This window comes from Montipora foliosa, chromosome 5 (genome assembly GCF_036669935.1).
Source record: "Montipora foliosa isolate CH-2021 chromosome 5, ASM3666993v2, whole genome shotgun sequence".
Lineage (NCBI taxonomy): Eukaryota > Metazoa > Cnidaria > Anthozoa > Scleractinia > Acroporidae > Montipora > Montipora foliosa.
In genome coordinates, this window is record NC_090873.1 from 32,996,919 (window position 1) to 33,011,918 (window position 15,000).

The window sequence follows — 15,000 nt, forward strand, 5'->3', positions numbered from 1 at the left end:
CTCTGAGTGTTGCGTGACGTTGCTTGCGTTGTGTTGAGTATTCTTAAGGAGGCTCGAAATAGTTTCTCCTTTTTTCAATCAAATAAACATATTCTGTCCTTAGATACAGTTAGGGTAATCATATCAAGACGAAATTTGGCCAGGGTTTTAAGTACCCATCGTAGATTTGTCACATTATATTTTCCTCCAAAATAACGTTACCATGGCAACGATATTAGGCATTTCTTTGAGACTTAAAATCAACATATGTTGTCTTTTTTGAAGAATTTTCCCATTCAGTGTTATCAGATAATGTTAGAAATACTCTCTAAAATATTTAAAATTCAACAAAATCTGTAGGCCAGTTTTTCGGAAAAATCAGTTTTTTTGAAATGTGTCTCTAATTTTCTTTCACCTACAGAATTTTTTTAAATTTGAAAGACAAACGTTTTAAATTAATCGAAGCTAACATGCAAAAAATGAAAAAATTCACCGTCCGAAAGCAGAGATATAAATGAGTAAAGTATCAAAATTACGAAAAATGAGGGGGTTACAAGATCGCCATTTACGCATGCGTCACCCGCTCATTCGAGTGCACGCGCGAGTTGAGCTAAACTGCTAAAGGCCAACACAAACGGATTTAAGTGACCATTAAACCGTTTGTGAAGAATTTTCGTAGTTTTCGTGAATAGGAGATGTCTATTTATTCATATCTATAGGAATTAGAAGAAAGGTGAGCGAAATTAGCGGTATTTGCTTATTTCTTGTGAGCCTCCTTAAGTTACGTTTACGTCAGTAGTTACTGAAATCATCTTTCAGAGACTTATCAATCAGTTTCGGCCTATTTACACCTGATTCTACGGTCTATATAATGGCTAAAAAAACTGTGTACAAAACATCGCCAAACAAACAAACCTTTTTGATGAATTCAACAACTTCTTCATTGTTATAGCCGTAGTAAGGCTGCAAGGCTAATGTGTAAATTTCCCAAAGCAGTACACCAAATGAGTAAACATCGGATTCCACGGTAAATTTTCCCAGCAACAAAGCCTCTGGCGGCATCCATCTTATGGGGAGAACCGCTTGTCCTTCCACCTACAGGTGAAAATGACGTTCGTGTTATTTTCTCAGAAAAGCAACATGGAGTTTGAACACCAATTTGCTTCTTAGAAGTTGCAATGACTTTTCGAGCAAGCTTATTCGAGAAAGATCTCTTTTGAAGTGGTTTTTAAAGGTTTAGTGCGGTCTCGTTTTTGAAAAAAATATTTGAAAATTGTGGCACCCAACGACAACAGATCGAAAAGTTTCAAAGCTCTCTGGAAACGAACGTCTGGTATATATCAACTATGGAACACAACCTGACTTCGATTTCTGCCGCCAGTTACAATAAAAGAACGGCTTATATCGTTCTAGATTACCAACCTCGTTCCAAGGGTCTCTCTTCTAAACGGAAAAGGAGGCCGAGCAAAGATGAGCGTGATGATAAAAGCCAAGTAAATCAACTATCAAACTCACTTTGTAGTAGTCAGATGCATAAATATCTCTCGACATTCCAAAGTCTGAGATCTTTACCACCATTCCCGTACCAACAAGACAATTCCGTGTTGCCACATCTCTGTGAACGAATCTCATCGCTTGGAGATGCTCCATCCCATTGGCACATTGTAATGAGATTGACAACAGATCATCTTGTGTTAGAGTAACTGTATCACAAACAAAAGACCATTAAGACAGGACATTAAATCAAAGTCAAGTCTCTTTTACACAATGCGGTGGATGATGTAGAGAAGGAGACCGGGGGAAAGCCCCTGTTTCTGGCCTTCCAGCGCCTGTTCCCCAGAAGCCATTCGAAAAAATGCGATTCGCTGAAAATTTTATCTTTGGCCATGTTTTCCGAGACTTAAAACGCTTTCCATTTGACAGAACTGATCGGCCAGACCGGGCATTTGGAAGGACTAACTCTACAATGCCTTCAAGTTAACAATCTTCCAAGACAATATATCATACTCCTCCAGATGAATGCGAGCGATTATCATGCCAGTGTTCCTTCAAATTGTTACATTTTCTTTGGAAAGAGACAGGTCTGGCCGGCCAGTTCTGACAAAAGGAAAGCGCCCTTAGAAAACAAAGCGATTGCAAAGTTTTAGGATCACATGACAAGGCAGAAAGCGGCCCCTCCCGGCTTAAATCTACAAGTATGTGTCCGCAACCACGCTGTAAAATATTCCGTGTAACTTGTCTTACATGTAAATTGTCCTCTGCAGTCCCAAATTCCAGACAAATTCCAAGAGAGATTGCCTAATGACAATGATATTGTAGGATATCTTTGATTAAAAGAATATTTTGGCCAGACCTTTCATAATTTTTTCCCTAGCACGGTCCATTGACTTCCCTTAATGAATGATCCTTTAGTCCAATCGTGCCGGCTAGTTTTCACAATTGAACCCAATCGTCTTTTAACATTTGCACTTTGCCCGATGGTCATACTTCGAAATGGAGCTTGTTTTGAAACACAGAGATGAACTGGGTCTAAACCACGAAATAATTAAACACGTCAAAATCATATGCTAGCATTGATCAAAAATAAATAGCCGAATGCAGATCACTAGAATAATAAATTCAAAGGTGTGGGAAGCATCAAACCTCTTTCTTTCTCATCTCCTTCAAAAAAGGGTCCTGCTTTTCTGAGGTACTGATTGAGATCCCCAAGCTGCATGAATTCAAATATCATTCCATAAGGCTCCTCCTCTGTGGACACTGCCAGCAATTCAACAATATTCTCATGGTGAAGTAAAGACATCAGTGCGACTTCCTTGAAGAAATCCTCTTTGGTTTCAGTCGAGCTGTTTTCCTTTAGCGTTTTAACAGCAACCAACAACTCTGCGTCGTCTTTTCCGGGTACCAGCCCATAAGCCTTTCCTACAATTGAAGACATAAGGCTACAGCCTGAGTAGCGAGCATTTCCGCGGGTAGATGATTTTCGAAATTTGATAGCTTTCTCGGAAAGATGTTTTCGTATGTTTAACGCATTTGGATCCATTCTTGAGAAGAAAAACCTCGAGAAGGTTTCTACACATGTCATTTTGGAGTGTGCTTTTAAACTCATTGGTCAAGTAAGTAGCACAAAACTATAGGGACTGCAGCAATCATTTGCAGAATTCACGAGCTGTTTGTCTCACAAAGAATTTTAGCAAGGCTTTCTTTCGCCAAAATGTAAACATATTAATAATAATAACCTTTATTTAAAGAGGGTAACACCTATTACTATAAAAGTATTCTCCCTAGTGGCCCTCTAAAAACAAAAATACTGAATAGAAATTACACCAATTAAGATAAAAGGATATAGATAAAGTAAAATGGAGAATCTATTTACAAAGATATTTACAATGATGATAAAAATTTTAAAAATCAGAATAGCTTTTTAACTTTAAAATTATCCACCGTATAAATTGGGGCAGTGCTATTAATCAGTGTAGATTTCATGGAGTTAAAAGAGGCCGTTGGATTTAAGTTAAGAGCATTGAGGTCTTTTATGGGGGAATAAAAGAATGTTCTCCTCATTGCTTCGGTTCTTGGTTTCGGTAAACGGTATGATGTTTTAGCTCTTGTGGGATAATTGTGGGATAATTTAGCTTTTTTACAACTAAAAGTGAATTTTTTTTATTGTAAATAGGATAAGGATTCCAATGGGAATTAGAATAAGATCTTGATTGCTCTCGCCGTAGCCTGCGTAGCGGGAAGCAAATAATGAGAGGAGAATGGGGAGGAGCGCAGTGAAATCGCGTGCGACTCCCGCACGTTAGGGAGCTTAAAGGGGCTAGGTCACGCTATTTTAGGTAATTTTGTTTAATTTATTTAATTATGAGCTCTAAACGTCTAATTGGCAGAGCAAGAGTCTTTCATTTGCAAAATCACGGCCACATAACAACTGAGAATGATTTTCCAGCTTTGTAAATGGCATTTTGATATAGACTGATATAAATTTGAAAAAAGGTGGGCCGACGTTTTTCAATTTTACCCTAATTCAATCCATTTCAATCCCCTCCAGTTTTGTCCATCCATGTCCCTTCTTGGCTTTCCTGTGTTTTGTTAGAGTTCTTCTATAGTTTTGAATAGTTATTTTGAAATTTTAGTTAATTCTATGACCATTCGATCAGTGCTGAATTGCCTAAAATTGCGTGACCTAGCCCTTAAAGCACGCGCGTTTTTGAGACGCGGACAGCATCCGGAAGAAAAAATTTCGCGTGCCAGGACAGTGGTGTCTCCCAGATTTTGTACTAATCATCTCTAATGGAGAAAAGGTACTTAGCAATGTGAATGTAGTTGCGTGAAAACAGGTTAAAAGGAAAAACAGCTCACTTCCGGTTGCTGTTCGCGTCTCAAAAACGCGCGTGCTTAAGCTCCCTTTTACCCGCTAGCTACGCAATAGCTACTGTCGCTGTAAAAATATTTTTCTTTGGCGAGAGCTTCTGTAACATGAGCGTTGTTGCTCGAAAGATCCGGCAGCCTAGCCACTCACTACGTTGACCTACATCAAAACCTTGTATTGTATTGCATCTCATGTTTCAAGTTTGTATTGATGTTTAAGGACGGTGCCTACTACTTCAAAGGTATTTTTTGCGCCGTTTACTGAATATCCGGGAAAAGCAGATCTTAACAAGTGTTATTCATATGCAAAAAGAAAATTGCGGGTAACCACGCATTTTCCGAAGATAATTAATCAACAAAATTTGTAGAAAGCTTTAAAATACAAAGCAATGTATGGCGTTCTTTGCCAAATTGAAGCTAAATTATCTCTGAAAAATGCATGGACACCCCCAATTTTTTTTTTTAGAAACCAAGAGCACTTGCTAAGTTCTCCTTTCCCCACATAGTTTTGAACCGCGCAAAAATATCCCTGTATTAATAAAGACCGCCAATAGGAAATCCGAGTATCTCGAGATGCGCAGAACGTATGCGCAATAACAATAGTAGGCCCCGTCCTTAAAAGAAACAAAAAAGGACTTCTAATAAAAAACGATTTAGATAAACATTTAAGCAAGAAAATTAACGATAGTAAAATAACATGACGTTTCGACGACTTCATGTCATCATTGTCGAATGAATAAAAAGGACTTACCCAAGAAAACTAAACCAAAGTTCCCGGATCCTAGGTCCCGGACGTATTCAATGCTGCTTAGCGGTAGTTGTTTCATGTCATCAGGGTTAAACAAGCTTAGAACCTTGCTTTCATCAAGCGCTCGGATAGACTCGGCTCGGATTCTGTCCCTCATGGATACCGCCGTGAAATTAACACCAGCAAAACCTTTCTTTGTCTTCAGCTTTTTTTTCTTTAACTTGCGTCTTCTGCTCACGCAGTAGGCGATAAGAATTAAACTGAAAAGGAAAACTGATGCTCCAGCAACAGCTCCAGTGATGACAACTGTTTTTGATTGCTTCTGTTGTAGTCCTGAACTTCCCCGGGATGGCGTGAATTCTGTGTGAAACAAAAAAGAACAGTTGAAAAAAAAAGTTGGATACGAAATCTGAGATTGTCGCTCAAAATCTAAACGTAATGTGTCGGTTGGAAAAAGCAAGCAGATGACAATGCGTTCAGAACAGGAAGGTAAAAAGGCATTAGGATAATGAAAGCTACCTATCCTAGGTAGCTTAAAAAAAGAAAGAGGGACCGAAAAGAATACAAATAAACGGTGAAGATTTATAGAAACACACGATTGTTTTGCGAGAAGCGATACCCAAAACAAATAGGCTTGTCCGCTTGCTACATACATAGGTGACATAGAAACGAGCCTGGGTGGATTATTTCCGGACCATCTTCAAAGAATATTGCAAAGATATTTTTAAAAAAGTAAATAAATAAGTAAATAACTTTATTGAACTCATAAGAACAACAGGCAAATCTGAAGAGATCGCTGACATGAACCGGATATCAGCTCAATGACAAATATGAATCATGAAATTCTGGTTGAAATCTTGATAAATTGACATTAAAATCTGCAAAAGATCGTAAAGCAGAAAGTAGAAAGCTGATTGAAACTCAAGAGCTTATTTAGGACAGCAAAAAAGATAACGTAACTTATTATATACTCAACAAAATATCTTGTTTCTGACTGGCCAATGGCGAAAGCATAAATAGATTATAGAGTGCAATCCAGGTTATAGAGTGCAATACGGAAGTTTGAACACCAAAGTGAACAAAAATGGCTGACAGTCGGTTTGCTTTGTCAAACCAAAACATCGTTGAGCAACTTAAAGAAAATGCGAAAAACAAAAACACGCTGAAAGCTACACAGACCTGGTTGAATGTCTGGAAAACATGGGCGACTGAAAGAAAACTACATGTAAACCCAAAACTGGAAGAATACGAGCACGAACAAAGTAGCGCGTTTGAGTAATTTTGTTGAGAATATAATATATAAAAAATCATATGAACCTGCTCGTGCATTTCGTGATTTATGGTCACTCGTGATGTTTTGAAAGTTCTCAAATTGCACTCGCCTGCGCCTCGTGGCTCGTGCATTTTTGAGAACTTTCAAAACATCACTCGTGCCCATAAATCACGAAATGCACTCGCGTTCATACGATTTCCTATACTTAGTGCTTTCACTCACGTGATCAGTAACCTTGGTTTTCCACCGAAACAAAATAAACGTTAGCATGATAATATAGCTCAATTCCCGGAGGATTAGTTGTGTAAATCAACATGGCAGCCGTGACATCAAGTGAAAACATTATATAAATGAGACAAGTGATTGTGCAAACCACAGACTGGAACATGCAGGTGATCCTAGAGAAAAGTTGCATTGAGAAGTCTGGTTCGCAGCAGGTACAATACTGAAAAGCGGACCAAAACTCGTAAGCTTACCAAACAGTCCCCAGTGAATGCATGTCTCATTCATAGCAGTGTACTGATAAGTAAACGACAGTTTTGCGCAGTCTGGGACTCCAATGTGAGCAAACTCCAATCCTAACTGCCTTAGAACATATTTTGCTGCACCGAGCATCTCCCGCATTGCATGGTTGCAATCAGCGAACAACGCTTCACAATCCTCGCGGCAGTAATTGTAGGGTTCATTTTTGTCGTTACAAGGCGGTAAGACGTACAGGCAGAGTAACACTTTCAATAGACGCTTGCATCTCTTTTGGTCTTCGTCTATTCTGTCGATGGCCTTCATAAATTCAGCAATCACTTTTTCCGTTCCATTCAATCCGAAACTGTCGTCGATAAACCGCGGCGATGAAGTATATTCCAGCATTGTGACATTGAGCCATGGACGACAAACCTGACCGTTGTACATCTGACAAGTGCCGGAGGAACTAAATACAAATCAATCAAATTCCAAACTTGTAAAAAAATAGCATGTGTCTCTACAGTGAGACCAAGGGAAATAATGCAGAGCAGTAGTAAAGTATAGAGTAGTTTACAGTAAGGACAACTCAAAAATCAGAGTCCATGGCAGGCAGGATCAAGAGTGAATTAGAAAAGAGTGTTTCTCTATCAATTTGCGGTCTTGAAGCTGCACAGTCACCAATGAAATTATTTTTACATACACTTAAGGCGTGGGAGGCGCGGTGGCCTTATGGTTAGTGCGCTCGACTCCAGATCGAGTGGTCCGGGTTCGGGTTCTGGGACCAGGGACATTGTGTTGTGTTCTTGGGCCAGACACTTCACTCTCACGGTGACTCTTTCCACCCAGGGGCCGGTTCCTGAAAGGTGTAATTACTCTATTCCATGGATACATGTGCTGGAATAAGGCACATTTATCCCTGGAATAGAGTTATTACACCTTTCAGGAACCGGCCCCAGGTGTATAAATAGGTACCGGCGAATCTAATGCTGGGGGTAACCGTGCGATGGACTGGCATCCCATCCAGGGGGGATTAGAAATACTCCTAGCAGACTTTACCTTTGCCTGAATTTCCTAGATATCAAAGTTTCTATTAGAGGAAACGTGCTATGTACTAGTGTGCACTACAAACCTACTGATTCACACAGTTATTTGTTGTATTCATCGTCACATCCATCACGTTCTGAAAACGTGTGAGGTTAATATTAAAGCTTAAAGTGCCCCTTTGATTAAAAAAATCACTTCCTTTGCTTCTTCAGATTTTGAAAATGTGTTTGTTTAACACCTGTCTGGCAAAATTTATATCTTTGTTTACTATCCAAAGGCCATTTACTTTGAGTGTAAGTTTTGGACTTCATGGTCCGTCATTACTCACGTTCAAAACTGACCGATCGGACTCTTCAGAGGGTTGGATCCAGGAAAAAGTGACGTCAAAGGCTCACGACGATATATGCAAAACACGAATTTAAAAATCTGAAAATCCCAAACTCCCGTGCTGCATATTAATTCTGCCGCTTACACACGCATTGCATTCTTAAATCAGTGAGCCTTTGACGTTATTTTCTCCTCGATCCAGTTCTCTCAAGATCTTAAAGTTAGTAATGGCGGACCATTAAATAGGAAAATTCGAGTTAAAATAAACAGGTGTCTTTTTTAAATCAAGGCCTAAAACTTCGGTCGCCTTATTAATAGTGTTTAGTTGACATAGTTTTGAAATCGAAAGAAAAATAAGAATTGATATTTTGGTCACAGGGGCACTTTAATCTCAAGAGCTCAAAACAATAGCTGAGAACAGTTTAAACGGCGATCATAATAGTTGTGACTTACTGCGGTGTGGTGCTCGTGAGAGATGAAGTTGTGGTCCTTGCTTCATTTGTTGTTATGGCAACACCGGTTGGTTTGGTTGCATTGCTATTTGTCTGATTAATCGTCTGATTGACGATTCCATAGCAACGCGTCAAGTTCCAACAGCATCCCCTTCCGAGACACTGGTCACGAGTTGCGTTGTATGGACCACAGGACACCAAGTACTTATCTGAAGTTTCAGAACAATTTGTTGGTGATCCTGCGGACAAAGAAATACAACTGTTAAAAATCGCCCGGGATTTTACAGGATAATTTTTTTTTGTCGTTGGTAAAGACGTCTTTCCTTTGAAAAGAAGACCATTGAAACCAGGGACTATATTCCTCGTAGTAAGTGTTGTTCAGTTCGCCTTTCTCAAAAGTCCTGACAACAAAATTATCTCTGAATGAAATGAATGTATATATATTTGAAGTTTTCAAGGAGTAAATGGATCCTCGCACTTAACTCCAAAGGGATTCGCACCCACGACCTCTAAGACGCCAATGCATTGCTTTAACAAGTGCGGAGCTATGAAGCCACACAGGATAAGAGACTACAATTGCTCAAATTGTCCAGTTAATTAGTTATTAGAGAGCTTACGAAACGACGATGCCGACGGCAACGACGACGCTACAAAACAATAGGTTTATTGAGCAAAAACAATGGCTCTGCATTCTCTGCACGTGCGTTTTACATTTTGGTACATTTCTTTGCCGTCATCTCCTAAATGACGACGTGAAATGACCAAATTCAAGGTTCTGTGGAGGACGTTAGCACAAGACGATGAATTTTCAGTTCTCTCTCTACGCTTCCAACCCACTCATACAAGTTTAATTCTTCGATAGTTACTATACATTTTTAACGCGAAACGACGTGAAATAGTTTCGTATTGATACGAATAACGCGAACTCGTATTTTTAAATAAAGTCCTCGTAGCCGACGTCGTCCTCGTTTCGTAAGCGCCCTAATGTCATGTCAGTCAGGGCGATTCCAAATGATATTCGATTACCTCCGATTTCATTCATTATTGCCAAACTAGTTTAACTAAATGTAAATGGTAGAAATGCTGCCGAGGGAAAGGGAGATGTCACGTTCAAGTATGCTTGCGGTAATTTGACGACAGTTCGTGCGTGGAATTGAAGGGAGATCTTAAAAATAGGTCTAGGTCTTGAGCAGACGGTACAACTTGAACGTGAACCCCCTAAACTGAACCCCCATCTGAACCAAACTTTTGAAAACATTATACTGAGAACATAACCTAGCTGGGAGTTAGCTATAGGGACGCATTTTAACATCAACAATGTGTCACAACTCAGTTAGCAGTCGAATGTAGTATTAAGCCGGAATGTTTTCATGCTCAATTCCCAAAAAAGATAGAACGGTCAGCTTCAGCCGCAGAATTAGACGTGTACAAGACAGCCCTACGCCGGTGATTTGCACGTGGATAATTTCTGGCAAAAAGACAATTCAAATATTTTTAGTGCTGCTGCACTGAGTGAATGAAGCTAAAACCATCTCAAGAAGTACCTGCTCGTATCCTTAAACTATTGCTTTCTTTCTTTTCTCGAGTGCGGTCCAGAGGGGGTCCATCTCATTGAGCCTGAACCGGCGTTCTTATCATAACAATAGATTCTTACAAAAAAGTGTATAGCGTTTGTCATCTTCAAATCGCTGTCAGTGACCATCATATCTTCATCTATCTTATTTATCCTTGACTCAGCGTAACTAAAATTGAGGTCGCTAACTTTGCGATGCCCTGGGATAACACAGCGAATTTGAAATCGGGAAACAAAAGTAGTTGTTTTTTTTTTAATTAGAACTTGTTTCACGTCATACCTCCGTTAAGGTTTTTGTCATAGAAAGACCAAATTGCAATCAAAACTTCATCAAAGTACACCAGGTTCTTTGAATGGAAAGACGAAGGTGGAGCGTTGAAAGAAAACATGAAATGCATTAGCCCTTGACACCAAGAAACTTAAAAACACAAGTTAGCATGTTGGAAAAACACAGTAGGTGACGAATGTTTTCTGTCAAGTTTTAGTGTCATGTCTTAACGCATCTTGACAAATCCCAAAGTTCTCTTATTCTGTTCTTGAGCAAAAGTACTGCAATAACATTTGGGAGAAAAACAATAACGCACAAAAATCGAAATGCCCCTAAATAAAGAAATATTTACTGAAATAAAATAAGCTGTTCTGAAGATATATAAATGGTGAAATTAAGTATAGTTAACAAAAATTGAGGCTGATTCAATGAAAGCGAATCGTTCACGGATTGTTCTATAATCCAGTATCGGCTCTTATATCTAAACACGTTTTCACGCAAAGACATAGTTAGGTCAACCAGAGAGGACTTCCTATGCAGTAGCAATGGAATGATCAAACTGGGAGCGAGATCATGGCTTTTTCCGTTCAGAAACTTGTCACATGCAGCACACGAGAATCGCCATCTTGAGTGTTTTAAGTGAGAGATCTTTAAAGGGCCGCGTGACTTGGCAAACCGTGATGAACCACTGCACCCCACGAGAACTCTTTCTTTCATTTTGCTTAAAATCTTTGAAGCCGAAAAGACTCGTCGAATTCAGTTCCCTCAAAGAATTCCAAAAATGATCACATTATTCAGTAACATGGAACAACTTTGAAATTTGACACAGAAAGTTTAAAGTTTACCAACAAGGATTTATTACGAAATTCACTTACCTGAAGAACAACCGCCCACATAGCCCAGCAAAGCCACGATTATGAGTTTCAGCTCCATTGCATCGCGGAGAATGTCGCTTAGCAGTCTTGAAATATTCAATCAAACAATGCAGAGGCGAAAAGGATATAAACTGGAAACTCAAGCGGTTTCTTGACGAAATTGTTAATCATTAATGTTCTAACACCTTCACAGCACAGTGGACTGTTGACAGATATAGCTGTTGCCTGTCTGTCATTGAAAAAATCTTACGAAACGTTGACATAAAGAGTTAGGCGTTGCAGGTTCGCTAAAACAGGAAAGCAGGAAAAAAGAGAAATGGGTTGGCTTGTCTCGCTTCATGATGTGAATCCATCACACTTTGGAAGATATAGAGCCAAGTTGGAATTGTAATCATGAACGCACGATGATAATCCAACTGAGAACGACTCTACTCTCTATTCTCAAGCGGAGTCTCTCTTGAATGAACCTTTCATGGAGACGATTTAGTAATTAATTTGCAGTTGCCTTCGATGCACATAAATTAAGCCGTGCTCTAACCGTTCGAAGTGTACAACCAGTCATTATTGCAAGGCATTGTTCCTGACATTTAGGTGGAGATATGCCATATTATGGATGTTACAACTTTTCGACCAATGTCAATTTTCACCCAAATTTTTGAAAAGCTCGTGTATAAGCCATTAATTAGTCACATAGATGAAAGTATCAAATGCGAAAGCTTGCCGTTTGGCTCTAAGTCAAAAGAGGGACACTATCTGGAAATCAGATCTATCTCAAAACTTGAAACGAAATCATTTTTTCCGTGCCACTGTAGAGTCTGTCCTGATGTATGGTGCTACAACGTGGACTTTTACTAAGACCATTCAGCGTAAACTTGATGGTACCTATACTCGCATGATGAGAGCCATCCCGGTTAATATTTCATGGAGATAGCACCTCAATAAATGACAGTTTTATGGATCAATCCCAGACATTTCAACAATACTACGTGACCGAAGAATGCGATTTGCCGGACATTGCTAGCGAGCCAAAAAAGAACTGGCTTGCGACCTTTTACTTTAGTCCCGTCGCCATGGCCACACTCGCGTCGGACGTCCAGTCATCACCTATATCGACCAATTAAATAGAGACAATGGATTCCTCCCCGAAGACCTCCCAATCCCGATGCTGGATCATAATGCTGGGGTACCCAACGTCAATTTTCGGAAAATATCTGTTCGGAAGACGATTTGAGATCTAGAATTTTCGGAACATTTGTTGTAAAATGTCTTGCTTGCCTGCCTCTCCTAGAATTTTCGGGACCTTTTTTCTGGCTGAAATTTTCGAAAGGTAAGTTTTGATCCCTATAATTTTCGGATCACTAGACTTTCAGCTAGGAAATCCGAACAGATGAAAAAATTTTTAGGGGAGAAAAATATGCCTATATCTACCGTTTAAATACTAAAATACGTTTAACAATGCTATGTTTAAGTGGTTTTGAACTATATTCTCGTTGGGTGCCCCTGGTAATGGATGGCGTGGTAGAATTCATATCCGAGATCGCTCGACCAGATGATCAAATGCTTTCTGAAATACAATTGGGAAGATCGACAGAACAAGCTATAGCGGAAATCACAGATAACTTGAAAAATGCAATTGACAATAATCTCTTTAATACCTGTGGTGTCTTTTTGGAATTCGTCAAAGCATTTGACAAGGTAAATCCTATAATTTTATTCGACAAATAGCCGGAAGTGTGGCATTAGGGGAATACCTCTTCAAAATAAATATTGGCAAACAAATGATGGCAATCAATTTATGGCAGCAGTTTCCCGTTGAGCGAAAATTGACACAACACACATTTAAATATTCTTTTAAAATTTAAGCAATATTTGTTATGGAAATAAATGCAATAGTATAAATTTCTAACTACATATATTCATGACTATTTAACAGTTATTCCATGAGCGCGGATTCGATATGAGATGGTAAATAGCCAGCGAGCCGCGTGGCGCCAAGTTGGCTATAACCAGTGTCATAATCAACAAGAGCGAATGGAGTAATTGTTTTATTAAATTTCATTAAATTCTAAACGCTTGGACACTTGGAAATTAAAACCAATTGGTTTCCAGCTTGACAACGCTTGACGCAATTAGGTCATACGGTGAATGAGCTGATAACCGAGACAGAGTGAACCAATCAGAAAGCTAGAAGGTCGAATAGTTAATAAACGGCGATATAACAAGCATAGATCATTTGGAAATATTGATGCGATTCAAAGAGCTTATTAATAAGGTGCCGTCGTCAGGAGTTGTTCTTACCATGTCAATTTGTATCACCTAGGATATGTGACCCCATATTTTTTGCTTCTCTCTTTCCCAAGAGGACCTCGAACTTTGCAAAAACGTTTGCTGGTGTATTGGGATATTTCGTTGAAAATGGCGCGCGGTCGAAATATAAGGCCTTGGTGACTAGCTTATATTTCGACCGAGCGCCATTTTCAACGGAAGAGCCTCCTTGCAGGTTAGTATTGAGAGGTCTGCTAGCTTGAAAGAAGAAATGGTTTGGTCTTGGGGTTTTTTTCTATTTCAACACTCAATAACTCAAGATTGGGATGAAACAAGAGTCGAACCTGATTTTACAGTCAATGATACATTCGGTATAGTGTTGTAGGTCAAATCCGGGCTCAGGCTGAACCCATTTTTACCAAGGCTAATTTATGCACTCTACCAAGTTTAAAGAGGTTATCACCCCTTCAAAAAGGACTGAAAACACCTATACCTTCCCTCAAGCTCTGTCTTACGAATTCTAACACATATTCTTAATGTTCTGAATGTTTCCTATCATCTTATCGGTTTTTGCATTCATGACTTATCCATTCAGTCTCAACATAAGAGCATAGTCGGAGAACAAAAAAAATGTGCTATGCACTTACCGCTACTCGAACTCGGACCCAGTCCAGATCTATAGTCTATAGTGAAAACTGCATAGTTTAATTTGCGCGGTATAAATAAATGTTATTATAATGTTATGTTATTAGTCCTGTCTTCACCACTAGACTACATCGACGAACGTGCTCAAATCAACACAGTTCTTTTCTTTATTTACTTTTCTATAAATCCATGTATAATAACCAAAACTAATCCTAACCTGACCCTAATTTTTCTCTAGGTTTAATTTAGGTTCCAAAACAGTTTCTTCAATTCATCTGAGTGCGTATTCACCAATTTGATCCACAATTGTTAAAAACGTATTCAACCTGAGAATGGATTTTACTGGCAACATATACATGGAAACACCCCCACTCCATCCGCATCGGTTACACCTAACAAGTGCACAAGCATCAGTTGGCATTGCTGAATCAGTCTCTGTGTTGTCAAGACCAGTCTCACTTTAATCTTATAAATGCAAAGTCTAAGTTCGTCCAGGTATCAGGCAAAACGACAATATTAACAAATGGTATTTTGAAGCTCATGAGATAGGGCAAGTTACAAGTTTGGTTTGGCTCAGGTATACAGTTATGCCCACATTTCCAGTTAAAATTCTCGTTTGTCTGGGATAAGGTAGGAATAGCTTGCATAACAGGCGCTTATTTAGCCAAGCGCGAAGCGCAAGAAAAATAATTCTCTCTTCCCCTCGTCTCGCACTCCGCGC

At 39.2% G+C, this 15,000-nt stretch overlaps 1 protein-coding gene across 1 annotated transcript in view; it reads right to left on the bottom strand.

Moving 5' to 3' along the window:
- Window positions 1-11,556, bottom strand: part of LOC138003982 (muscle, skeletal receptor tyrosine protein kinase-like) — a 20,204-nt gene extending 8,648 nt beyond the window's left edge. The window contains exons 1-7 of the mRNA XM_068850330.1: window positions 11,370-11,556; window positions 8,655-8,892; window positions 6,845-7,296; window positions 5,099-5,455; window positions 2,623-2,898; window positions 1,495-1,682; window positions 895-1,074 (exon numbers count right to left, since the gene is read on the bottom strand). Of these exons, the coding sequence (XP_068706431.1) occupies window positions 895-1,074; window positions 1,495-1,682; window positions 2,623-2,898; window positions 5,099-5,455; window positions 6,845-7,296; window positions 8,655-8,892; window positions 11,370-11,427 (1,749 nt within the window). The 5' untranslated portion in view covers window positions 11,428-11,556. The remainder of the gene's footprint in view (window positions 1-894; window positions 1,075-1,494; window positions 1,683-2,622; window positions 2,899-5,098; window positions 5,456-6,844; window positions 7,297-8,654; window positions 8,893-11,369) is intronic.
- Window positions 11,557-15,000: the final 3,444 nt, after the last annotated feature.